The sequence below is a fragment of the Glandiceps talaboti genome, chromosome 5 (assembly GCF_964340395.1).
Source record: "Glandiceps talaboti chromosome 5, keGlaTala1.1, whole genome shotgun sequence".
Lineage (NCBI taxonomy): Eukaryota > Metazoa > Hemichordata > Enteropneusta > Spengelidae > Glandiceps > Glandiceps talaboti.
In genome coordinates, this window is record NC_135553.1 from 601,408 (window position 1) to 628,879 (window position 27,472).

At 35.0% G+C, this 27,472-nt stretch overlaps 1 protein-coding gene across 3 annotated transcripts; it reads right to left on the reverse strand.

Annotated features, from left to right (window-relative positions):
* Nucleotides 1-941: 941 nt before the first annotated feature.
* On the reverse strand, nt 942-27,396 carry LOC144435973 (meiosis regulator and mRNA stability factor 1-like). Of its 3 annotated transcripts, XM_078124619.1 has the most exons (28): nt 27,286-27,396; nt 24,821-24,890; nt 23,189-24,181; nt 22,841-23,146; nt 21,850-22,079; nt 21,372-21,489; nt 20,522-20,688; nt 19,344-19,516; nt 18,965-19,176; nt 17,710-18,056; nt 16,809-17,003; nt 15,270-15,445; nt 14,837-14,917; nt 14,398-14,577; nt 13,791-13,961; nt 13,216-13,391; nt 12,254-12,471; nt 11,818-11,925; nt 11,299-11,421; nt 11,025-11,070; nt 10,368-10,570; nt 7,581-7,808; nt 6,717-6,944; nt 5,892-6,162; nt 5,127-5,222; nt 4,474-4,590; nt 4,021-4,176; nt 942-3,539 (listed from the first exon to the last, which is right to left on the reverse strand). In XM_078124619.1, the coding sequence occupies exons 2-28, from the start codon at nt 24,840-24,842 to the stop codon at nt 3,139-3,141; spliced, it is 5,742 nt and encodes a 1,913-aa protein (XP_077980745.1). In that variant the 5' UTR covers nt 24,843-24,890; nt 27,286-27,396; the 3' UTR covers nt 942-3,138. The 3 variants fall into 3 exon arrangements, with proteins under 3 accessions (XP_077980745.1, XP_077980744.1, XP_077980746.1); XM_078124618.1 differs by having other exon boundaries at nt 22,841-24,181; XM_078124620.1 differs by lacking the exon at nt 4,021-4,176 and having other exon boundaries at nt 22,841-24,181.
* Between the last annotated feature and the right edge of the window lie 76 nt (nt 27,397-27,472).

Sequence of the window (27,472 nt, forward strand, 5' to 3'; positions counted from 1 at the left end):
TTGCCAGAGTAAGCCATTGGCATTACTATTACTGGTACTTTCATTTCTAGGGATACTGATATCGGAATTATTACATTCTAAGAACATCAATTACTACAATGACCCTGTCAATTTTGGATCAATCTATCTGACTGTATTTTCATCAAATTGTTGTTGTTGTTGTTGTTTTTGCAATCAAAAGTTCATAACATGGATCAAATCATGGAAGTATATAACACACATCATCCTACCAATCTGTCCGACTGTTTTCATCAAATTGTTTTGGGTTTTTTTGCAATCAAAAGTTCATAACATGGATCAAATCATCCTACCTGGACACCCCTAGGAACATCCCAACTAAAGATTGACTCGCTGTTTTAAAGTGGTCTTTCAGCCAAATGGCAAGTTTCAACCCAACCCAAACTCCAAACCATGAATCATAAGCCTTGCCTTTGTTGTACTTTGTGATGAGATCTCCGTCAACTTCTCTACCTATAAATCAAAGATGTGACAATAATGGTCTGGGCTAATGCATGACAAATTACACCCACCCCTTCAATGACATGTACTATGGAATTTTACAAGCAACATGGCCAGCAAAACACCCTTTAACGCTTCTGCATGTTATTTTCAAGATACACCCTGAGACACTTGGCCTCTCTCATGTAATGTTAATAGTAGTATTAACATGACCTTGTCTTGATAATAAAATTTACATAATAAAACTTCAAGATGAAACACCAATGTCTTGGTGATAATTGTGCCACTCATTTTACCACTCCAATACTCAATCAAGCAATCATGCAATTCCACTTACTCATAATTAGTCTGTAAGATACAACGTAATGCCATGCCTATCAGCTAGCACTGAAAGGGGTTTGTCGATGCATGAGGGTACCCCGTCACCTTACAGACTAACTCATAATAATGAACTAACAACTTAACAAGACAAGTTGACTTTTCAGTATGCATTTTAATCAGCTGATAACATATAGAGAATCAAGTGCACTGACCAAGCAAGAAATTACACCATTTGTTTGATAGGAAAAATGGTTTCTAAATGATCTATTAAACACATATGAAGGGTTGACAATATCTGTTGTCTCAAAGTCATGCATAATAATTGTATATAATACCACTGTATGGTGCACATTTGACAACTTAATAGTTAAAGATAATGATGGTCTCTGTCACTGATCATACTACTCTGCCACAGTAGGTCAACACAATCTACACTATGTCTACAAAAACAATTGTAGACATATTATTAGAAAAATCCAGCATAAAACTAATGAAAAATAAATAATTATTTGGCGAAAACAATCCATCATGTAATACAAAAAAAATGAACATCTTAACTTGTGTCCATTACGAGCCTTGTACTTGATAGAAGCCATTAAATTACCATATCTATTTGTCATGCAGACAACATGACATAGTTACAAAGCAAAATGTCGTCGTGGTATTTTGGCCTGATACTTTAATTATCATGGGGAAAAAAATCAAATTGAATGACTTGGTTGACATTCCTTTTCATATATGGCTTTTTGGTGTTTCCACTATCTTGAGAGAAATGTCTACGTTTTAAAGTTTTTGTCTGGTGCACAAGTTAATAAGCATCTTGCAGACATGACTTCTGTATACATTGTACATGGCTCTTTTCATCTCTTCTGTGACCTACTAAATCCATAGACCCTGGACTCCAAGATCTAGGTGACAACAAAGTTTCTTGAAAACCTCTGCATACAGGACTTTCAAAGCCCAAGTATATAATGAAGACCTTGAATGTCTTCTCCATCTTTTAAAGATCAATCTAGTGTCCTGTTTTGAGCATTACAATTTTGATGGATCAGTGACAGACTATGACCATCAGCTGCTAAGCACTAATACTTCATGGGTGCATGGCATGGCTGACCCTACTTTACTTATATGCAATCATTTATACCATATTAGACACTGGTGAGGTACTCATCAACATACCATACGCTGGTGAAAGTTGTTATCACTATCACTATAACATACACTGGTGAAAGTCGCTCACCACATGGACCAAGTCTATACACAGTCATCGACATCAGACGAAGTCCACACATTCAATAACATCAGAACAAGTACACAGTCAATAACAGACTAAGTCCACAGAGTCAATAACAGACTATATCCACAGAGTCAACAACAGACTATATCCACAGAGTCAACATCAGACTAAGTGCACATATACATGTAGTCACAAACATTACAACAAATCCAGTCACTGGTATCAGACCAATTCAAAACATAGTCACTTACATTAGGACAGGTCAATACACAGTCACTGACATCACACTAAGTCAACACAGTCATCGACATCGCACTTCACTGTACATTCAATGACACACTGTGTCCGAGAACTAAACATACCATACTTGACAGCAGTTGAGAACATAGAACAGACACAGTCATTGATATCATTATATCAAAAGACAACAAACATTAGTCAATGGACTACACAGTTCCTTGTTTACAGGGATAGACAAGTCATTGATGTAGGACATTGACCTCTGACAGACTATAATTGAGCACACAACTATTCAGTATTTTTGGTGACACCTTTTGTGCCCTGATAATGGAGGACAAATGTGGTAGGATGCACATAGCTTGTGTACATTCCACTATCCACGATTTTGGTGGAGAACCTTCAAGTTGGTATAATGGTAAGATTCACAGACATCATAATCAGTTTAAACTATGTGTCACATGCTTCAAAAAGAACATGTGCCAAACATTCAATAGTTGTGTGTTATCAATTAAAGACCTGTGTATTAAGGGCCAGCCATTTCGTTGCCATGTCCATGGAAGTGCTCCACAGTCATAATGTAGAAAATAATATAACATTGATTCAATCTAGGTATTAACTATGATTTAAAGAGTTCTTTACTCAGAAAAAGAATGTTGACAACAAGCTGGCATTAACTATAGTGTTACTACATTACATATATATTTACTATATGTACTTCACATTGCACCAAACTATATGCATATGCTAACATTGAAAAGAATTTAATGAGATGTCCATATCACCTGTGGATGTAATTCCCATTGTAAATACACAGATAAAAGAAAAGAGATTTTGAGCATATATGTACGTCACTACAAGATCATTGTTTGCCATTCTTACAGTCACTGCTTTTGTATTGGCAGAAAGAAATTAGCGGCCAGCTTGTACTTCCCTTTATTTCTTTGAACCGGTTTATTTGAACCCCTTGATCTTGGCCGAGTTATATCCATTGAGTTAGGGGTGCTAGTGTTACTAGCAACATCACTGTAACTATATAAGGAAGAGCATTCATCTGAAGCATCAAGAGAAGATGGAGTGAGTGCACCGACAGCATTTGTAGCCCCAGATTTATCACTAGTTTGTAGACTATCATTATTGCAAGCATTTACAGACACTGATACATCATAGAAAGGACCACCACCACAAGTGAATGTGCTGCTACCATGTGTCATGTTCTCATGGTTACTTGAATCTAACAGGTTTAAGACATCTGTCAGCTTGTCTTCAGTGGCTACTTCTAAATCTGAAATATTACAAAGGTGAAAAACAGTGATAATAATTTCTGAGTACATGTACAATCATCATGCTATCTTCAGTCCTTCCAATGTCATTTCTTTAAATGAGTTGTTCTAGTTTACTAATGTGTGCAGCACAGACATACATACATTCAATGAAATATCTGTCGCTTTTGGATGAATTTGGTTTGAGTATTGCTGAACAAGGTCATGTGTATGAATGCTTGCTGCATATATAGGGACATATGCACAGATGGAATTGATGCCTATAGCCACTTCCAGGCTGTGCCAGCAAGAGTAAGAAGCAAAGTGGTATATGGTATTCCTCAGACAGTTGAAAAATTCCTCTTGTACATTTGATATTGCGCCTTTACTGTTGTTTACATAGGACCAAGTGTAGACAAATGTGATATATATCTATGCAAAGCGCTTGATGAATGTAAACACATGGGAACTACATAGTGATGATAAATTATACACAACAAGTACCTGCAAGAGGAGGTGGAGAGTCAAAACATATCAGATCTCTCTCCTGAGATGGTGCATACTCAGGTTTTAATACTGGAGATGGAACACAGGAAGGTACAAGGCCATGGCAGAGGAGATCTTCTTCAAAATGATTGGGAGAAGTAAAATTCAATAATTCTACAAAGACAACAAAGCAAGCAAATTATAGGATAAACTTAAAATTTACAAAGTTGCAGCTGGAATGACAATGATGATGGCAGTAATTTCTTTTTAATGTTAGCAGAAACATAAACTGAAGTTGGGAAGATAAATGGTGCAATGATTACAGTTGGTAATCCTTATTTTTTAAGTAAAATAAAGAGCTTGAATGGATATACACCAAAGAATATAAACAAAACATTTCATTAACAGCACACAGATACAAACCACAGTTCATGGTTTGAAAAAAAAATGAGAATCAGTAAGCAAATTTACCTTTTGGGCCATTTTCTGATGCAGACGGCTTGTGGCTTCCTCCTGTACTATCTGACTTCTCATCAATTGATGGAGATGGATTGTGACTTCCTCCTGTACTATCTGACTTCTCATCAACTGAAATAATTTAATCATATTGCTGTTTACACCTCACATAATTATCATGTGAACTATACATCCTCATCCAATCCAATGGTTATAGACTGAAGACTGACTTTGGAACATAGATGCAAAAATGAATTGGTGATGAAGTCATACATAGGCCATAAGTTGGCATGAAATAGAATGGTTGCCAGTTCCAAGATGCATCATGCATCTCCCCATACAACGTCATGTATTCTGTATATACAGGGGGTTTGCAGGTGCTACCTACAGGGATGGTTATCACCTGACTGTACCCAGGGTTTACCAGTGAAATCCTTCAGTGTCATTGGTGGCGTTTAGTCTTTGTTCTATAAAATCACCCACACTTAAAGAGGTCGACATGTTTTTCCATCATGTCATGATGAAAATGTCATTTCTAACATAGTAAAGACAAAACAAACCTACATGTTTGTAACAATATATGTGATATCGTCTCATGCAATACATCTTGCAACTGCAAAACAGACTATTGCCAATGATGACTACTAGTAATTACAGCTATTACTTACCTTCTCCTTCTATGATGACATCATCACATTCATCTTCTTTACTTCCTTTACTGTCAGAACTACTCTGCTTACTCACACATCGTTTTATGGCACGAGCTGTCAACCAGATCAAATTATTTGAATAAAACAATGTGTCCTTGTATAAAAACCTTTCACACAAAGATACAAAAATATGTACTATCCTGGAAACACCTCACATGTGCATTCTTTAAACCTTATTTTTCCTTCTCAATACCCAAAAAGTAAATATGCAGTGACACAAACACTGTCACACCTACATCTAACAATGTCATTACGGTTACTAATGGCAACCCGGTAATTCTGGTTTTAACAAAGTAAAACATGCAATCATCCAGGGCCATCCCATTCAAAGAAGTATTGTTATAAACTTACATACAAACAGGTATGACTAGAAATTGTACAAACCAAACAATTAATATTATACAAGGTTAGAGGTACTGTTGTCATTATAAATGATACAATCAGAACTGAGCATACGGTACTCAGATGCAGAGGATGATGGGATTATTTGTAGCTGTAGTATTAATAGTTAACCTTGTGATTGGAGGGATAACCCTCTTGTCAAAGTATGGACAACTATGACTAGACTATTTATGGTTACAAGTACAAAGCAACGTGACAGATTGTACTGTACTGTATATCCCACAATGCACCATTCAAGATAGCGGGATTGCTAGTTCTCTGTTGCATGTTGTGAGAGACTCTACATCTCTCTCTGTCAATTGATAGTGGGTATCTCATCACCTTTCATGTCTGGGTTCAATGTAACAGTCTTTCCTTGTCCTCTGCCTGTGATGGACAACACTTGGGGTATGAGTGCCAGCAAAGCAGTCATATTACCACATCCAAGCTGACTTGGCTGTAAATTGGTTCCAAACTCATGGTAGTAAGCATCAGCAAACTGACCAAAGGAGATGGCACCATGGTGCTTTCTAAGGAGAAGACGAGCTTTTCTAGCAAACTGGTGTAAAGCTATTAGCTCTACGTAACATTTGTCTGTCCATTCACTGCGTACCTGAAGAATAACAATGAATCAATTACATATATTAGAGTCAATAGAGGTCAATAGAGGTCATTTGTCACAAAATAACAGTGGAAACAATGACATGTGACACAACAAACTCAACAGCACACCCGATTCACAATTTTTGGCAAAATCAAGACAAATGTGATAACTTGTCAAATGGTGTGCTTGTTTGACATCCGTTCACTCAGTGTTTTGCTTTGGATTTTTTATTAATGAGTATAAAATGATGTTTTACTATAAATGTATGTAGTTATGTAATTCAAATGATGTTTCTATGGCACAAGGTATATGATAAAACCTTCACAGCCCGAATATGGCTTTTGTGGACCTTGTAGTACAGCTTAGGAGCCCTCTAAAGTCAGGCCTTTCCACCATTAATGTTGGTCTGTAAAAGCTACTACCAGGATATAAAGATAAACACTGGACTACATTAGACAGAGTTAGTACATATTATAGCTATTAGAATTCATGTCCAGTCTTCCTTTCATTATTGCAGTATTTACAGGAGATCCACTTTGGAAATATTTGGTGACATATCTTACTTTTACTACTGCTGAAATTGCTTTTAATAAATCCACTAATTTACTATAACCATATTCCATAGAAATGACACGGTGTCCCCAAACAGCATAGAATGCATCAGCAAACTCATCAAGAGCCAGTTTACCATCCTCTTCCTCCATTAGTAAAACCAATGTTTGATGTGCAAACTCCTGTAGACATGTTCTATCAATAAGACATATGGCAGCCTTGTCATCGTCACCAACCATCTGTAAATAACACATTTCAATCAAACAAATTATGTTAATTCAACACATACATAATACATAGTAAGGTAATCAATGATAGGCTGCAATGAATCAATAGCCCCATCTAGACGACACTAAAAATCCTACCTGAGGTAGGATTCAGGATAGTTTGAAGCCCGTGTAGACGCAACCCTCCTGACTTCGTCCTATGTACTGTCAGGACGGAACACGCGACATCTACGCTGTAACCTTCCTACGTGTAGACACAAATCCTACCTCAGGTAGGACTTGGGACTGCCTCAGGTAGGATGACCTACGTGTAGATGGGGTTACTGAGACATGTTCTATTTTGCAAATTCTAATGTTCTCATTATCATCATTTCATATTTCAATCATAGCTTATCCTACCCTAAGGTATTTTATTATGGCTCTTCCTCAACTTTTATGTCGACAGTAAAATACATTTACATTGGATCGGTAAATAAGAAACAAATGCAAGATTTCGGTATTACTATGGACCTTGATCACGCCGTTATGTAAGCTTTTGTGTAACTATTCAAAGTACAGCAATCTAAAGAAATCTCAACAGATTCCCTTTTCTGACACCAAGGGCCAGGCTCAAAAGCCCTTGCAAACATACAAGTTGTGAGAACTTACTTGTACAACACATGGTAGTTTAGCCATAAGTTGATGTGTTGATGTCACATTGAAATCTTCAAGACATATAGCATGTCCATAGTGTTTGGTATACGTAGATAAGAACTCATCAATGACAAGACTTTGAGGTTTATTTCTCTTTAAGATTTGAATGATTTGTTTAGCTATCAATGCTAACTGTTCAAATTCTGTCAAGGTTACACTCTTTTCATCTCCTTGATCCAATACCTGGATAAGAATATATGATATAAAATCTATCAGACCAGATAAGAATATATGATTTCAAATCTATTAGACCAGATGAGATTATATATCAAATCTATTAGACCAGATGAGATTATATATCAAATCTATCAGACCAGATGAGATTATATGATATCAAATCTATTAGACCACATGAGATTACATGATATCAAATCTATTGGACCAGATAAGAATATATGATATCAAATCTATTAGACCAGATGAGATTATATATCAAATCTATTAGACCACATGAGATTATATGATATCAAATCTATTAGACCAGATGAGATTATATGATATCAAATCTATTAGACCAGATGAGATTATATGATATCAAATCTATTAGACCAGATGAGATTATATGATATCAAATCTATTAGACCAGATGAGATTATATGATATCAAATCTATTAGACCAGATAAGAATATGTGATATCAAATCTATTAGACCAGATGAGATTATATATCAAATCTATTAGACCAGATGAGATTATACGATATCAAATCTATTAGACCAGATGAGATTATACGATATCCAATCTATTAGACCAGATGAGATTATATGATATCCAATCTATTAGACCAGATGAGATTATATGATATCAAATCTATTAGACCAGATGAGATTATATGATATCAAATCTATTAGACCAGATGAGATTATATGATATCAAATCTATTAGACCAGATGAGAATATATGATATCCAATCTATTAGACCAGATGAGATTATATGATATCAAATCTATTAGACCAGATGAGATTATATGATATCAAATCTATTAGACCAGATGAGATTATATGATATCAAATCTATTAGACCAGATGAGATTATATGATATCAAATCTATTAGACCAGATGAGATTATATGATATCAAATCTATTAGACCAGATGAGAATATATGATATCAAATCTATTAGACCAGATGAGATTATATGATATCAAATCTATTAGACCAGATGAGATTATATATCAAATCTATTAGACCAGATGAGAATATATGATATAAAATCTATTAGACCAGATGAGATTATATGATATCAAATCTATTAGACCAGATGACATTATATGATATCAAATCTATTAGACCAGATAAGAATATATGATATCAAATCTATTAGACCAGATGAGATTATATGATATCAAATCTAATAGACCAGATGAGATTATATGATATAAAATCTATTTACCAGATGAGATTATATGATATCAAATCAATTAGACCAGATGAGATTATATGATATCAAATCTATTAGACCAGATGAGAATATATGATATCAAATCTATTAGACCAGATGAGATTATATGATATCAAATCTAATAGACCAGATAAGAATATATGATATAAAATCTATTTACCAGATGAGATTATATGATATAAAATCTATTAGACCAGATAAGAATATATGATATAAAATCTATTAGACCAGATGAGATTATATGATATCAAATCTATTAGACCAGATGAGAATATATGATATAAAATCTATTAGACCAGATGAGATTATATGATATCAAATCTAATAGACCAGATGAGATTATATGATATCAAATCTATTAGACCAGATGAGATTATATGATATCAAATCTATTAGACCAGATGAGATTATATGATATCAAATCTATTAGACCAGATGAGATTATATGATATCAAATCTAATAGACCAGATGAGATTATATGATATCAAATCTATTAGACCAGATGAGATTATATGATATCAAATCTATTAGACCAGATGAGATTATATGATATCAAATCTATTAGACCAGATGAGATTATATGATATCAAATCTATTAGACCAGATGAGATTATATGATATCAAATCTATTAGACCAGATGAGATTATATGATATCAAATCTATTAGACCAGATGAGATTATATGATATAAAATCTATTAGACCAGATGAGATTATATGATATCAAATCTAATAGACCAGATGAGATTATATGATATAAAATCTATTTACCAGATGAGATTTAGAGATAGGACAGCCATATCTTTTGTATATTAGCTACACAGTTAAACACTGCAAGGGAGTTCATGATTTCACTTTTGATATCTATCATACAAAGTTTGCAAATACTGATATTATTGCTTTATTTGATAATTAAGTATCATTCTAATTATAATTACATTAAGATTTAATGCAAACAATGCTTCAATCACACACAGAAATTTTCAACTGCAAATTGTCCAGAGTTCTCCTAGTCTTTATCTAAGTACACTTTACACTTTCATTGAATCTACTGTTGGTTTATGCCCAACACCAAACTATTATCCAACCAACTACCAGTAGGCCTAAATGAATGAAGAGAGTTTTCCCATTTTTGTGGCATTACTGAACCTTGTACTGACTTACACTTAGACCAAATTAAACGTGTGGACACTAGTATTAGTATTAATCCATGTGCACAATTACATGTATATGAGAGGCTACATCCTATTACGTATGTGTATCTTGAAACCTGTCTATAGTAATAGTCATATTTCTATAGTGTGTACATTTGTATTTGTAAAGAGTGATATGCATACTGACCTTTACAGTTTCACTGATTGCTTCAAACAATTCAATTAACTTGTTAAACCCATAATCAGCAACTCTGCATTGTCGTCCAAAATGATGATGATAAGCTGGTATAAATTTTGGGAACTGTAGTCTAAATCTTGGTTGATGTTTTAACAAGTCTATCACATCTTTGGAAAACCTCTTGGTCTTCATTTTCTCGTCCTCAGTTTGATCTAGGCAAGATAGTAAGCAACCACATTCAAGTAATCCCATCTACTTGCTATATATAATTCACAACCCTTTAAGAGACAGAAGTAGAGACAGAGCGACAGAGACAGACAGACAGACAGACAGACAGACAGACAGACAGACAGACAGACAGACAGACAGACAGACAGACAGACAGACAGACAGACATGGAGTGAGACAGACAGACAGACAGACAGACTCAGACAGACAAACAGAGACAGACAGACAGACAGACAGACAGACAGACAGACAGACAGACAGACAGACAGGCAGACAGACAGACAGACAGACAGACAGACAGACAGACAGACAGACTGAGACAGAGGAGGAAGAGAGAGATGATACACTCAGAGACATAGAGAAAGACAGAGATATGGCAAAAGTTGTGGCTTACTCTTTAAATAGAGAAGTGTGATCCTGTCAAAATTGATGACTTACCTCTCCTTGGTATAGAAATAATAGTATCATCATTATGTCCAGATATCTATGAAAAATACAAACATTGAGGTAAGACATTTTTCATCTTTACACAATTTCAGAAAACGTTTTTTCTCTAAAAGACCAGGTAATATTAAACAAAAAACAATCCATTTCTGCTATCAATGATGTTCACAATAGGTTTTCTCATTATCCCATTTTCAGAATGTTCACAACATTACAATGACATAAATGATAAATGTTTTTAACATGTCCAGATTAATGTTAAACTTACCATGACAGTGTTTTCAGGAAGTTCAGGTAGCAAGTCATGAAGTTCACACACTCCATAGTCGGTGACTTGCCAGTTACGACTAAAGCAACGATGATAAGCTGCAGGAAAGTCACTGACAGTCACCTAAAATACAACATGTTATTCTAAATTACAAATTTTACTATACATTAGATTTAAATCACTAGTTTGTTGCATGACTTCAAAATTCTGCTGCAATAAGCTAACAAGTTAATCAAGTGATCACATAAATGATAGTCAAGTCTGGACCAGTAACACACAAGAAGCATTGGCTGTAAGATTGGAACATAAATCAAAACAGTTTGTTAGTTTATCTCCAAATAATTTGGTAAAAATTTGATATACTAGGACAATGTACAAGTAATTACTACATCAAACTGCTCCAATTATTTAGTGTTATAGCTGGAAAAGTCTGACAAGATAGCCACACTAAATACCATTGGATCAAAGATATGACTTTAAAATCAAAGACAAAGTACATATGTAGATAGGTAAACATACCTGTTTGCTGGCCTGAGATTTGAGTACTTTCAATAAATCTTGAGTGAATCTTTTCACTTGAGACCTATGTGTCAAAGTCAATGTCTTGGCACTGTACACCCCCATCACCTAAACAAATGATATCAACAAAACATCAACAAGTATTATCAGTGTTGTCATAGATATCTGATATATTCTATACACATGTTTACAGTTTCATGTATATTGCATAAATGTTTAATCTGTCAATATACAGCATTTGAGGTTTTACTTTAAACTGATACTTTGCAAAGTCAAAACATATAGTTCCAAACCATTCTAATACTAAGGCACTTGAAATGCTTCTTTTCGTTGCCTCACACCAGTATACTAACGTTAACAGTGTGCTGTTTTACATGGGCTGAAACTATGATACTAGTAGCGTACTATTATTATCTGGATGACATAAACCAAATACCTGTATGATGTGTGGAATTGCATCAAATAGCTCTATAAGTTTGGTAAAACCATATTCTGCAACCCTACACTGACGACCAAAGTGATGATGATAGGCAGGAATGAATTTACTGAATGACATGCGACAATGTGTACTGTTCTTCAGAAGTTCTATCACTTCTTTGCTGAACTGGAACAATTGTGGTGTAAGAATGGGACTGGGACTTCTCAGAATTCCACCTGTACGCCATGGCAAGAAATAAGAAATTAACATACAATATTGAATTGTAATTTCAGAAAAATTTGAAGTCTAGAATTGATGCAATATTTTGACAAATTATATTTTATGCAAAGACAGATTTGATGTGAACTAACTGTTAGCATATGAAAGTATTAGAAAAACATTTTTAAATTTATTTCATTTATTTTATCTTTGAATGTTCATTTCCCAAGACATCCATATGTACTATATATTGCTTTTACCAAAACCAGTTCAGTTGTTATAGGTGTGATCGTCAGTGCTTGAACATTCGTTATGAAGACTTTGACACTGAGAGTCATGGCAATGGTTGCTGTAGAGATCACATTCCTAACTAAATGTATTAGTCTATGTTCCCTAAGTAAGACAGTATGTCATACATTCAATTCTTGAAATGGATATGTTCACTTCCTTTGCCATACCATAAAGCACTCCTGCATCTTTGTGCAAGACATCTTGTCAATATTTTAGAAAACAAAAGGATATATGAGAAGTCCACATAAATTCAATTCACATCAAGTTACATTTTGGAAAAAATGGAGACATTTGAAGTCAGCATAGAATAAAACCAACAGTTAGTTAGTATCCATATTGAAGGTTATAATAGAAAGTTATTTACCTGGAGTAGGAGTTGGTGGTCTACAACTAAGGTCATTATAGAAAGTTATTTACCTGGAGTGGGAGTTGGCAGTCTACAACTAAGGTCATATTAGAAAGTTATTTACCTGGAGTAGGAGTTGGTGGTCTGCAGTTATTCTGACTCCAGCAAACAGTTTTAAAACTGTCTTTACTGACTGCTACTCTAACACCTTGAATACAGGTTAATAAATGTTCCAGACATACACCTAGATCATCACTCACTTCAAGAGGATGAAACTCTGCTGAATAGCACACTGGTAAACTGTAAATAAAATCATACAGACAAGGATAGGGTTACATTTCAATGCCCTGAACATGAAGGAATTACCAATAACTTTGCAACCAGAACTGCTATATAAGGGCAAATTGTGGGGGTGATATGATATACAAAACCACAGCTTATCAAAGATTGAGCAATATGCAATAACAAGTACAATTTAATTGCAATGAATATGTCATGTTACCCTTCGTCAGGCATAGTTTCACTTAAAATATGGTGTAAAATTAAACAGAAAAGCTGTAAACTTTATGTCTTCCAAGTCGATAACTGTGCTGTATATTTTGTATTTTATTGTTGCTTGAATCAACCACACATAACAAAGCATGCTAAACAACGACTTTCCCTATGTCATCACTTTGTCATTAAAATAACCCTACTTACCTAATGAGAGGTAATCTGCCATCGTGAATCTGCAGCAATGTGTGTACTTGTGCAGAGAATGTCTTCAATGATACAACAACACAAGGATTTTCATCTTGCACTTTGTACTCTCCTTCAGTTTGCTTGTCATGAACTGAACAGTATTCTTCACAGGGTTCAGGTGTGGGTTCCCTGTAAAACAAAACATCAGAAATTTATTGAACCCCAAATAATGGTACAAGTCTTTCATTTCATTTTACTATGCCTTTACAAATACAACCCCTTAACCCCTAGAATGTCATGTGACAGTTAATACTAGTGTATATTATGCAGGGCCCTGGTACAAGTATTTTCACTATCACAACACACTGAAACTTCAACTTCTGAAGCCCTTCTATATTCCTGTCATGGTTTCAAGATGTGAAACATAACGTATCATTTTAATATGTGTGAATCACCAAAACTAAATTGGATGTAGTGTAACATTTTTTCTATCTTCCATGGATTTTTCTATGGCCCTTGAATAATTTTCAGCCCACAGCTAAAGTTTACATATGAACCAAGGTACAAAACTGTGTATTCTTTAGTTCTCATCTCAAACATGTATTCCCACACTTTGTTCACTAACCTTGATGGAATAGGACTAATAATAATAGGTGAATTCCTGGATCCAGTAGGTAGTTGGCTTAGTTTGTCAGCTTTACAGGCATAGTAGGTGAGAGACACAATGCGTCCTGTAGTTGTGTCTTGTACAACGACAGTGTCAGGTATTTGATACAAATCAGATACGTGCAGAGGACGTTTAAATCTGCAATATACAGCAAAATTACAGTAACACAGTTAATACAACATCAATTTCCAGCTTATTTCTTTTCTAACAACATAAGAACTTAGTGTGTCAGTCTTTGATGAAAATGTGGTTGAGAAATAATTACAAATGAACACTAGCAATCACTATAGGTATTTACAATAACCACCTCAGAGTCTATGCTTTGTTTTGTTAAATTGCTAATCATTGTAACTGTCCATCATAACTCACTTTGTTTCAATACTTTACAGTCACTCACCTATTTTCATAGATTTCTGAACATTTAAATAACGGAAGACTTCCTCCTGGTACATCACTAAGTAATGATACTACTTGATTTCTGTGGAAATTCAAAACAAAACACAACAGTTTACATGATGCTCATTACAATACATGACAATTTGAATGCCTTGCAATTACTGCACTCAACCAAAAACATAGATAAAGTTCCTGTAACTTTGCATGATTCAAGAAATGCTTAACTTCTGACAGACCCTATTGGTATCAATGTCTCTGTGCAATGTCTCTTATAACAAACTTTGGTTAGGATTATAATGACAATTGGTATATACAACTTTCACGAGAATCCTTCAGCTTTATAAATACATTTCCTATGACAGATTAACAGAAGGATGTCAACCAAGGTATTTCCTCTCCCTTCTGCTAAAACAAAGGATGTATCAGTGACTTGCCTCAAGTAGTCTAGGTTGGAGTTAGGGTTTGGTGCAAGAGTTACATGAACTCTTTTACTACCAATCTTACATCGATTGATATGTGCCACTGCTAGGTGTGCATCTGCTATACGGGGAACTCGTACTATAGCCTGTAATGCAGCCTCACTGACTGAACTAAATCCAACATGCAGAACCTATTGTAAGATAAAAATTGAAGAATTAAGTCAAACTACATTAAGACTGAAAATAAGTAAGACATACAGGTGATGTATGGATTGCAGATATCTCTGAAACTGTAGCAATCAATGTCTAATTGTAACAGCTATTCTCTAGTTCATCTTAGAGGTGATATACTCTAGGTAACTTACATAATGTTTACGACGTAGTATATGTACTCAAGAGTATGAGGTGTACCAGAGATTATTTGCACCGGTGTTCGCACATACTAGTTGTATTTACACGGCAGTGCACTATCAAAAACATTATAACATACTTGCATGCAAATTATATGCAAATTATATGCAAATGAGTAGGCAGTCATTCCTTGACCACAAAATTGTAGGATCATACACTATCATTTTATGGAAATCTACCACTCAGATAAACATAATATAATATAATAATAACCTAACCCTATGATGAGGAAATGCCAGTGTGAGTACTCAAGAGTATTTGCACTCATGCTTGCACTGTTTTGTGTTGCACTTTCACACACTATCAGTATGTTCATCAAAGTATGGCTATATAAAACACTGCAAGTACTCATACAAATACCCAATCTGATTAAAATCTGATGTTAGATAGGCTGGTTTTCCTGTATTTACCTTTATTCCATCGTTATTGCGTCTTTTACGTTAGTTTTTTTTTTTCCTGGGCGAACGCCTTTCCAACGCGTTCGCCCAGGAAAAAAAAAAACTAACGTAAAAGACGCAATAACGATGGAATAAAGGTAAATACAGGAAAACCAGCCTATCTAACATCAGATTTTAATCAGATTGACAAATACCCAGAGTACGCCACACTTGCAATCATGTGTTATATTATTATCATGTTCATATTTGTCTCAGTCAGTTATTATGATGGTTTCATATGTAGTAAAGTGTGGTAGCTTATTTATACCTAACTATGTACACAAACATACAAGTAGTATTTGTCACTATCTTTCCAAACTTTTCAAATTGTTAACAACACTGAGACAAATCATTTAATGTGGCCATATGGATGCGAATTTGGTATTTATTTTGGATTTCTATTTGATAAAACAGCTTCACTATGTTTTTTTACTTGAGAAAATAATGTGAAATAACATATACCAAGTCCATGTTCATAACTCAATACATTGCAAAAAGATGCAAACGGTTTGTTATTATATGTACAATAACAAACATTTTACACATTGTTTAATCTTTTGCAGTTTATTGAGTTGTGAACATGGACTTGGTATATGTTATTTCACATTATTTTTTCAAGTAGAAAAACATAGTGAAGCTGTTTTATCAAATAAAAATCCAAAATAAATACCAAATTCTCATCCATATGGCCACTTTAATGTCTCACCTTACAATATTGTCTGAATACTGACAGGAGGATTTTTCTCAATTCTTTCTTTGGTAATCTCTCATCTAAGTTACCAACTAATATTTCAATTCCATTGGGGTACTGTGGTATAAGTAGACCTGTTGGTGACATCATGGGTGGTGAATGCCGCCAGGTTGGTGACACAGGACCATAGATAGGTGGTACAGGTGAACTCTACAGTATCAAAATAACATTGCTACATAGTACACAATTTAAATTAATTAGTTAGTTACTTAGTTACTGTGTAACGGATGAAATGGCATGTTTTTTTTAAAGGTCAAATCTAACAACACCCACAGGAAGGTAAGTACATGTAGTAGACACTTGAATGAAATCCTTGTCTAATGGATCCTGAGCTACTGTACAAATGGTGGGATATTAACAGCAAATATGGTTGCCATGCAGTCAAAAGTAATTGGAACATCACAATTATACATGCATGTCTCTTGATCTGCATCACCGTTGTCCAAGAACTGACAACGAAATGTCAGTGTATACAGAGAATAGATTGATTTTGATAATTTACCATAAAGGTCAAGGTCAAAGGTCAAGGTGTTAAAGAAAGCATGCATCTGATAATATGGGGATAGACACTTGAATTGAGTCACTACTATGTATTAACCTGTATGAGTTATGTGGTAGCTATATGTGCAGATGCTCACCTGTTACAGGACTAAGATATTTGCCTAAAAATACAATATATATACTTCACTATCAGAACTACCCATCAATCTAAAATATCCTAACCTAAAAGTTAGTATTTATCTTTTGCCTCATGTCTTTCTGACATGGCAATGTTTGGGGCCTTGAGGAAAGTCTTACCAAACCTACAAAGATAAATCAAAGCAATATATCATACAAATCAACTCCACTTTTTTACCTGTTTGTGTCTGATAGTTCCATAACTGCAATCCATACTATACTGTTGATAGAACTCTGGTGTGTAGCTACCTTTCTGGTATGATCTCCTGTAGCCATCATCTACATCATCTTTACCACTTTCTTTCCGTTTGAATGGAGTTACAACATGGATATTCATCTTCTTCTCACCATCTTCCACTGGTGACTGAATTCCTTGCCTCTTGTCAGTAATCTGATTGAATCTCTTTCTATTTGTATCCCAGTTTTTCTTCTTTTCTTCACTCCGTAAATGTTGTTGTTGATGATGTTGTTGTTTCTCTTGGTACAATTGTTGTTGTATCATAAGAGCACTTCGACTGGATTTTTCTGGGTTACATAAAATAGTTGATTGACAGACAATATCCATGACATACACATTGAAGTTGAATTTCAGCACACCCTAACTGGACTCACACCTTTTTTCTTCCCATGGTTTAACATGAATAAATTTACATAACTGTCCTTCTCAACATTGACCTATGACCTAAGTATTCTCATACAAGAAAAGTTACCAGCTGGATAGCATACTATAATCTCATTACAGTCTCTCTGATTGGTTGTTTGAGAGCTGTGACAGCAAACTGACCAACAAGAATAATTCACTCAAATCTGTGTAGTTCAATACAATGTCAACTGTCCAAGTTTGAATACATTAACATTTATAAGTAATCAGACAGGTGCATACACACTGAATGGTGAAATTACCACAGGTGCTTGACCTCCAATTGAGTCCTTCAATGACTCAGTCAATTCAACTAATCAATCAATCAATCAATCAAACTTTACTTAGTTCACTAATTCATCTATCAATCAACTACAAAATTAACGAGTTCATTAATCATCACTACAAACACACCTAATACACATTATTCAAGCTACCAAGCCAGCCAGCTATGATCTCAAATCAATAAATCAATCAATTAGCTGATCCTCATTATCATTGCAGCCAATCCTGTATACATTTCTTCAAAATACCAAGATAACTGACGAACTTATTCCACCAAAACAAATCGATCACTCAGTTGATTACAGTTATTCATATACAAATGTAGTAAATCCTAAACACTATTTCTAAATCACAGTCGAACAAAATGTCCACAACTGAAGTTCACTGAATGTAGAGATTAGTCTTTCCATATATATCCAGTCTTTCCAACACTGTCAAACCTTATTTTTATGGTGTCTGAAAAGTTAGAAGAAAGAGGTCTATAGAGGGCCTAGAATTATCAACATACCTGTCTTTGATTTGTCATTGTCTGTATGGTTTTCTACATTATCTGTTCTCTGTCCCTGTTCCTGGATATTCCTCTTCCCTTTCCTCTCTGGAGATTCCCCAATTTTCCTGTGACCATTATTCAGGGCGTGCATCAGAACTCTACTTTTACTGGTAAGAAGCACTGAAATCTTACTTCCAAACACATCTTCCCCGTCCATCCTCTTTTTAGCTCTACATGAGAAATATAGAACATTACCTGATAACTACACTTCTCAGTCAGTGGTAGATGTAATACAGTGTAAAACTACAAATTTGTACTAGATATTTAAACTAATTTATATCCCAAGCTTTTATCACTTGTTATAATAATGTCTTTTATTAATCATGACAAGCCTTACCTTGCAGCACTATCAGCAGTAGGAAACTTGACAATGGCTTTATCACCAATAATGTTAACTCTACCACCACAGTTATCAGACAGCTGACGAAGTCGATTACGAATCTGACCATATTCTTTACCACTTGGTAAGTTACTTACCAACACCTCAGTCATTTCATTTCCATTAATAGTCTGTTCAATATAAAAAAGAAAAATTCTACCTTGAGAATTCTACATTAACAAAATCTATCCAATGGCCTGCCCTATATGATAGCTATGTCAGGTAAGTGAGAATTCTACATTAACAAAATCTATCCAATGGCCTGCACTATATGATAGCTATGTCAGGTATATGAGAATTCTACATTAACAAAATCTATCCAATGGCCTGCACTATATGATAGCTATGTCAGGTATGTGAGAATTCTACATTAACAAAATCTATCCAATGGCCTGCACTATATGATAGCTGAGGTATATTATCTAATTATACCATGCATGAACCAAGTTAAACAAAACATATGGAATATATACTCTGGTTGTTCTACATCACGACAACATATGTCTACATCACTGGTTCTGCTGTGTTCCAAATATGAGTCAAACCATTCAAAATTGCCATTTCTTTCCCTGATTTTTCTTTGATATTACCGGCGATGGTATAATTATGTTATTCTCCAATATTTTCCTTCATTCAACCAGAAAATACTCGTGACCAAAGGGTTGTCACTATGAGTCATTAGACCAGTAGTGACAAAGGTCCCTTTGGTCACTAATATTTTCTTGGTTGAATGAAGAAATATATTGGGGAATAATATCTAATTATTGTTGATATGAACCTGCTGTATTTATCTTTTAAGTACATTTTTAACTAACAATATCTGACATTCATTAATACAAGTCTGTATATTAGGGATCACATAAAGTTGTTTTCAACAACTTTGCATTTAGGCATTCCTTGGAACATGCCACTGAAGATTAGATCAATCTGCCACACCAGTTCTTGAGTTTAGGTCTTTATTGCACTTTTAGGCCCAAATTGCATATCAGCAATCAATCAAACCATCTTGCCTAGTAATTATTTCTTAAGGTCACCAAGAACATCCTTACCAAAACTCATAAAAATATCAACAATGTGTTGAAAATAAACACCAGCTGTTTAGTACAGGTGTAATTGTGACTTAATACATGACTTACCTTGGTTGGTGATTTAAATGGTATATCATTCAATAAGTCAGTGTAACATACTGTAGTTTGAGCACAGGCAAGCAGTGCATCAGCTACTTCGGGTCGATGAATTAGAACAATGTTCAGATTATGACGATGACGCAGATCAGATAAATCATTGGCAAAGTTGACATCTCCTGTAATATGGTTTACAAAAATACACAGGAGGTCATAATCAAATTCAATCAGTAAATATAATGTTGTACACTTACAGCACAAGTAGCTGTTAAGATACACCATTACTGATGACAAAAGTCCAACCATGATTTGATGGTTGGATTCTGTTAGAGAATGTTTCACTTCAATCATAGTACTAGCTCCATAAATAAGCAATACCAAGTGTCTTAGATCTTCTCAATAACATGTACATACCAGGTAAGCTAAATACAATAAATTTGTCAATGTATATGTAAGTTTAGCACAAGGCATGTGTACAGGGCTTTAACAACTGTGGCAAGGACAAATCTTGTTGGCAAGTACAATAACAATAGTCAGCTATTCAAAAACACAATTACTTTACAGTTTACTGTGACCTACCATGAAATTGTTAGATTAATATACATCGAACTCATCGATAGAGTTTAGCGTTTATTCATTTTTTCAAGATCATGGTTAGTTACTAGAATTAGGTTTTAAACTCAACCCCACTTTCAAAGGAGGATATCGTTTTTTTTTTCTCATTGTTCATTATTATCTTGACCTTGTAAAGTCAAAGTCACATAGTTTCACAACAACTTTATAAAAGTTTTCAAACTTACATCTAGATGAGGAAGACAGCACTTATTCATCATGTCAATTTAAAGGGACAAAGTTTTAATACCTGATATCAGCACCACAGTGGCAGGTGAACTGTGAGTATCAGCAAAACGTCTCAAACTCTGTCGTAATTTGTCATCCGCGGCATTCTTGGCAGTCGCATTAATATGAGCAACTGTTACCTGTATGAAGAAATAAAAAAACAAAGCCGTGATATGCAGGGATTTAACAATACTGAATGACATTGTACATGTGTAAATATTGTAGGGGAACAACCATACAAAGGACTTGTGCAAACATATGTGTGTAGAGCCATTACATAGTGATCTGTACAAGAATAGAACTCCACAGTTGGGAAGATTTTTGTAACATTTTTGTAGGACACGACATACTTTTAACTAGACTCAAACTCAGTATAGGAAAATTAATGTAGTACTTGGGGGAATAGTTCCTTGAGATGTATGAAAAGCCTGTCTTGTTATGAGTTACAGTGGAAAATACATGATCACAGTAAGTAACATACAACAGTAGCTTTGATTTACCTGTGCATCATTCAATTCCTGAATAACATGTGCATTTTCTTTGTTGATATCACAAACACACATGAATTCTGCTTCTCTGTGTCCATGAAAGTATCTATCTCTGATCTTCTGAACTACAGTGAGAGCTGATTTATTGGATGGTACAGGACAGTTCTCAATGTCCCAGAATACACCAATAGCTGGCAGCGATTCAGAAGATACTGTACACATGGAACTTGTCTCTGATTTTGCTGTAAAATATACATATTGAGAAAATAGATTAAGATAAAGTATCTCTCAGCAGATCTTGAGACATAGCCATGTGCAGTGAGGGTTTCATTAAACTTTAAAGAAGGCAAAATTATTTCATCAAAGTAGATGGAAAACTGTAATGAGGAGGAGGGGGGGGGGGCTATCTCCTTTCTTCCCAATGGAAAGAGATTCGCCAAAATTATAGCCATTGATGAAGCTATTCAAAATAAACAAATCTACTCAATCAGAAATCATTACATTCTGTCAAAAGTAATAGTTTTTCTTCTTCTAAAATAAAATTCAATGTAAACGTATAACAGTAGGATGGTTTTACATAAAGGAACAATTTTGAAATAGTGTCCAATGACTGTAGATCTCACTGTGGCTTTAAGGTGATGGTGACCACATGGGTGAATTTGAACTGCTCCTGGGGGTTGCTCATAGACGCAAACTTCAGTTTGGTCATATCACTCGCTGGCCAGGATCACTGGCTCATACAATCATGCATGGGAATGTGAAAGGAAAGAGAAGAAGGAGCAGACCTTGGGATAATTGGAACTCAGATCCAGAGAGTTGGAGTTCACAGCGAAGTGCCCCAACGATTCTAGGATGAGGGGATTGACTTGACTTGACCATATGGGAACTATCATAATCTATCTCACAATACATGTTCCACTTAAATCTTGTTTTTACATCAAATTAGTACATGTGCACATATATAAAATCAATTCATTTGACAGTTTTTAATAAGAGGTCTTACCTAGAGCTACTTGTACAGCAGCAGCTAGACATTGTTCTTGAGTTGGTGGAGTTTTCCTGTCATGACTACTTGGAAGACACTGTTGGGCTACCATCCACTCTGTATCTAACATAGCATCAGCCATGTTTGATTGGAGTAGGGGTCTGTGGGCTGGACTTGACTGAGCTGTAGATGACCTGGAAGTCTGCCCACTACTAGCAGATTGTTGATTTTGTTTCTGTAATAAAGCTAGCAAAGCTTGAGAATTAAGTTTATCTGTACTGTGAGTAGGTAGCTGCTGTTGAAGCTGTGAAGAGTTGGTTGTTACTGGAATTCTGATACTTGCCACAGCTTGTTCTGGAACAAAACTCCTTGTTTGTTGAGCAGCTGAGGTAGGTTGGCCATGTACAGCAACCCCTGTCAACGGTACAGATGCAGCATGCTGGGCATTCACTCTACTAGGTTGTAGAACAGATAGCAGCTGAGTACTAATATCACTGTTGACAACATATTGCAGTGTAGAATCTTTGTCATGGTTGGACTGAATGGCACTAGGTGACTGTTGATAGCCATAAACCATAGGTGAAAAAAGAGGAGTAACTTGGCCATTATGAATTGGTGCCCATAAACCATTATGTTGTTCCGGGTATGCATGATAAAACACTGGACTCCTGTACATACCAGGAAACAATGGCTGCTGAGAGTTATCTTGTGCAGCTGCAACAGGATGTTGATCAAGCTTGTTACTATGAAACTCATTACGCTTGACATCGTTTATCTCGTCAAGAGCATCATCAAGTCTGTTAGACATCTTACTATTACTTCTACCACTATCACAGCTGTCTTCATCACTGGGATCATCTTTGAAGCTATTAGAATATTCTTCTGGACTTCTACTTCTGGTTTTTCTGCAATTTGCTTTCTTTTGGTAAGTATCTCTTTGATACAACTGAGGACTGGGACTGTGATATTTTGGGCTGGATCTAGATCGATACAGACTACTTCTGTCATTGCTATCATGTGGACTACTTCTAGAGCCATAGTAATGAAGGTTACCACTTTTAGAAGCACGGCTGTATCGAGGGCTGTGGCTGCGATGATTGAATGTGGGACTACCAGAGCTTGGTGAACAGCTTCTAAACCTGGGAGACCCACTTCTATAGGGAGGTGGCTGGTGTCTGTAATTGTGATTTTCTCGGGGGCTTGCACTTCTGTGACATCGAAACGGTCTTCTATCTCTGGTATAGTGATGATTGTGGTGAGTACTATCTGGAACTCTGTCTTTGTATTTCTTCAACTCTAAAACATCAACTGCTGATCCAAGATAACGACTCTCACCACTGTCATCACTGGACTCATTCCCTGTCAATTTGAAATAAAACTAATTTAACAAGGTAACTGTGTTGATTTGACAGAATGTGGCATATGTAAGATCCTCCAAGCTGACAAACACCTACCAATAATTGAATAGTACTCCAATAGCCAATACTATACCAACTTTGAAAGTTTGTCTTAATGATAATTGGAACATAAACTATTATTGACGAGTTATTACTTTGTTATTTCAAAACCCCTACTCAAAAATATCACTTTTGATTAGCTTGCACTCCATTGAGCTTTTACTGTAGTCACCAATTTGGCAAAGTGTACCAAAGTCGCTTTCGGACAGTAGTACTATATGTATAAGCATTTTTCATCTACACCATTGGTAATGTATCTTACTTAATATGCTGAAATGGTTTATAGACTAAATGAAAAGCAAAACATTAAACACTGGTAAGGTTAAATTACGATGTTACTAGTGACTAGTCTATCAACATAATTCTACAAGCTGTCCACAATAAGAAGACAACTGTTCTTAAAAATAAAGTGACAAAACAAACATGATGAGATCAACACGTTACAGTATCATTTTTTACCAACTATGTCGTACATACTGTGGGTAGAGTTTCTCAAGAACGTGCCCCTAGTTGCTCGTAATAACCAAAATATGTTAAATACCTTTCCCTCCTTTTCTGCTCATATCTGGTGTTATCCATCAAATTCTCTCTAACCAATAGCATTCTTCCCCCTGCCAAGGATAACAAGAAAATCAACATGCTGAAAGTTATATTCATGTCAACAGAATTCATGATACATTGTAAGAGAGATGATTGATACACTCTAGCTGAGAAAATCAAGGTCATTTACATATTTATATCTAACAGTTGGTGTTTGTTTTCCACAAACTGAAATTGGGTCAAGGCAACAATGTTCTACAGAACCTTCTCATCAATTTCTACTTTCATAAAACATCCTGTTTTTCCCAACTTGTAGTCTTTTGTGTACAAACTAATACCTTCCTGGTTGAAAGCGGAATAAGTAATACCCCCCACCCCCCCATCCCTTCAAAGGTATGTATTCATATATTTGGGCATCAAAGACAGAGTAAAATAAAGACAACATAAGTTCATTTGGCATACTATCACTATCAAGTGTCATGATTACCATATTGTATTTCCATTTCTAGAATAAATCAAAACTATTTCTATTTTTAACAAGAAGCTACTTATGATGAACACAGCCCTGACAGTCAAAAATATATCATCTACCACCCTAAATTCCAGTAGTGTGGGTAAACAGCTACTTTCATGATAAGGTACTATTTTGCAATCCTGACACTTTATCTGTATCTTAAATGTCCTTTGCTTACACCATGAAGAAATGTTTTTAGTTAGTTTTATATGTTGTTTTCTCTTGGATGACATTAACAAGTTAATGGTCAATGGTCAGTTCTTTTCCCTGGCACTTTAAGCATCTTGCACACATTTGTCATGATTTGAATGAATTAAATCTGACTGACATCAAAGAAGTTCAAATGGTAACAAACAAACATAAAGGGTTCTGTTTTATGTTTGTGAAAAACAACCTGCTCTAATCAACACTTAAATGCCATGATCAAAGATTACAACATCACAATCAGTCCTCAGCAGAGGCTCAAGGTACAGTAAATTTTACCATAACTTCTACCAACTTAAATATTATCACTAATTCTATATGGACAAATTTGTATTAGATGTCTAGATTCTAGAACCATGACTACAAACAAAGAGAATTAGAACAGTTTCAACTAAATGTATCTTTCCCCACAAAAAGGATACTATCATATTTTAATCCATGACAATAAAATGAACGATGTTCATAAAAATCACTCATCAATAAATACACTTCAATATGCAGAGTATTCCAACTGTCTTCCTTAGTTCTAGGAGTAATGGACACACTTCAATCAATCAAAAGGAGCCAACTACGATGTAATGAGCTGTGATTTGAAAACACTCAATGATACAGCATGTCCAATGATACTACTAAACAAGATGCCAGGAATTACAATCATACAAAAAATGCCACAAAATGCTACATCAATGAGAAACACATTTACATGTAATAGTGCTGATAAACACAGCTGAAGGTTCATAATACTTATCAGCACTGTCACAAAATATGATAAAATTCATCATTTCTTCTCAAACAACTAATTGTATACAATACAGGACTTTTAAAAACATATGCAAATTTGGAAAATGTAATTACATGACGCATACTTCAAATTATGTCCATATAGCATGTGTAACTATAGGAACTGGAACACACAAACTGTCCATTCCCTTCACATTTGAAGACTTCCATGCAATCCAACTCTGGTTTTACCTGACCTGAAGTGACCTGTCTTTCTTTGTGTTTAGGGTGACCCTCTCTTGTTTTGTTTTGTTTGTTATTATTTGACACACGTCAAGTTTCCCTCCACTAAACACCTTGATTCTCTGGTACTCTCAACAATTAAACACAACTTAATCTAAATAGACGAAAAAAGAAGTGTACCGTACCGCTTTACAGTTTACAATTTAGGTAAACCGTGGATGTATTTATAGGTAAAACCCACAAAAAATATTTGTTGTACTGGCAAATTATCAAACAACTAACACTCCAACAGTAGTTATAACATTACGTTGAAATAATACAGTATATAGGTCAAGTATAGAAACATTTAGTATGCAGTAAATGTAGAAATAATCTTAATGTTTCTTATACGCATCTTATTATTTAAATACTGTGTACTAGTGTAGTACTTCTAGGGCACGTGACAAATGTCGTTTTCTATGACATGGAAGTTAGGCTTTATAAACCTTAGTTTTTACTATTTTAGGCATTTCAAACTTACTCTAGAACACGCAACATGTTCTGCATTGAGTATGCTACAACAAATTGTGTTTAACATTCAGCCAAACACTGTAAATGTGTGAATATTTGTCAAGAAAATAATGGTGGGAGCTGCAAAACCTCTATAAAGTTCAATATATTTATAGAGCTGGAGCACTGCATGCAGTCAAACTCAGAGGCGCGGCGAGTGTTCACAAATACGAGCTCCTAGTGCCAACAATATACACAATTTCTGTACATACGCAATAAAAAGACATTGCTTTTACCTTTCCTGGTTTAATTTGGAACAGGTTACCCTCTCATAGCGGTAGATGGGCAGAATGCATGCCAAGTCCGTTCTCATCGGTTTTCGTCTTTCTTGCTGGCTGCTTCTCGTGTCCCCGTGTTGTGAAATATACCCTTTATTAGTATTATGGACAAGCAGTACATTAATCATACCCCTGTGGAAATTAA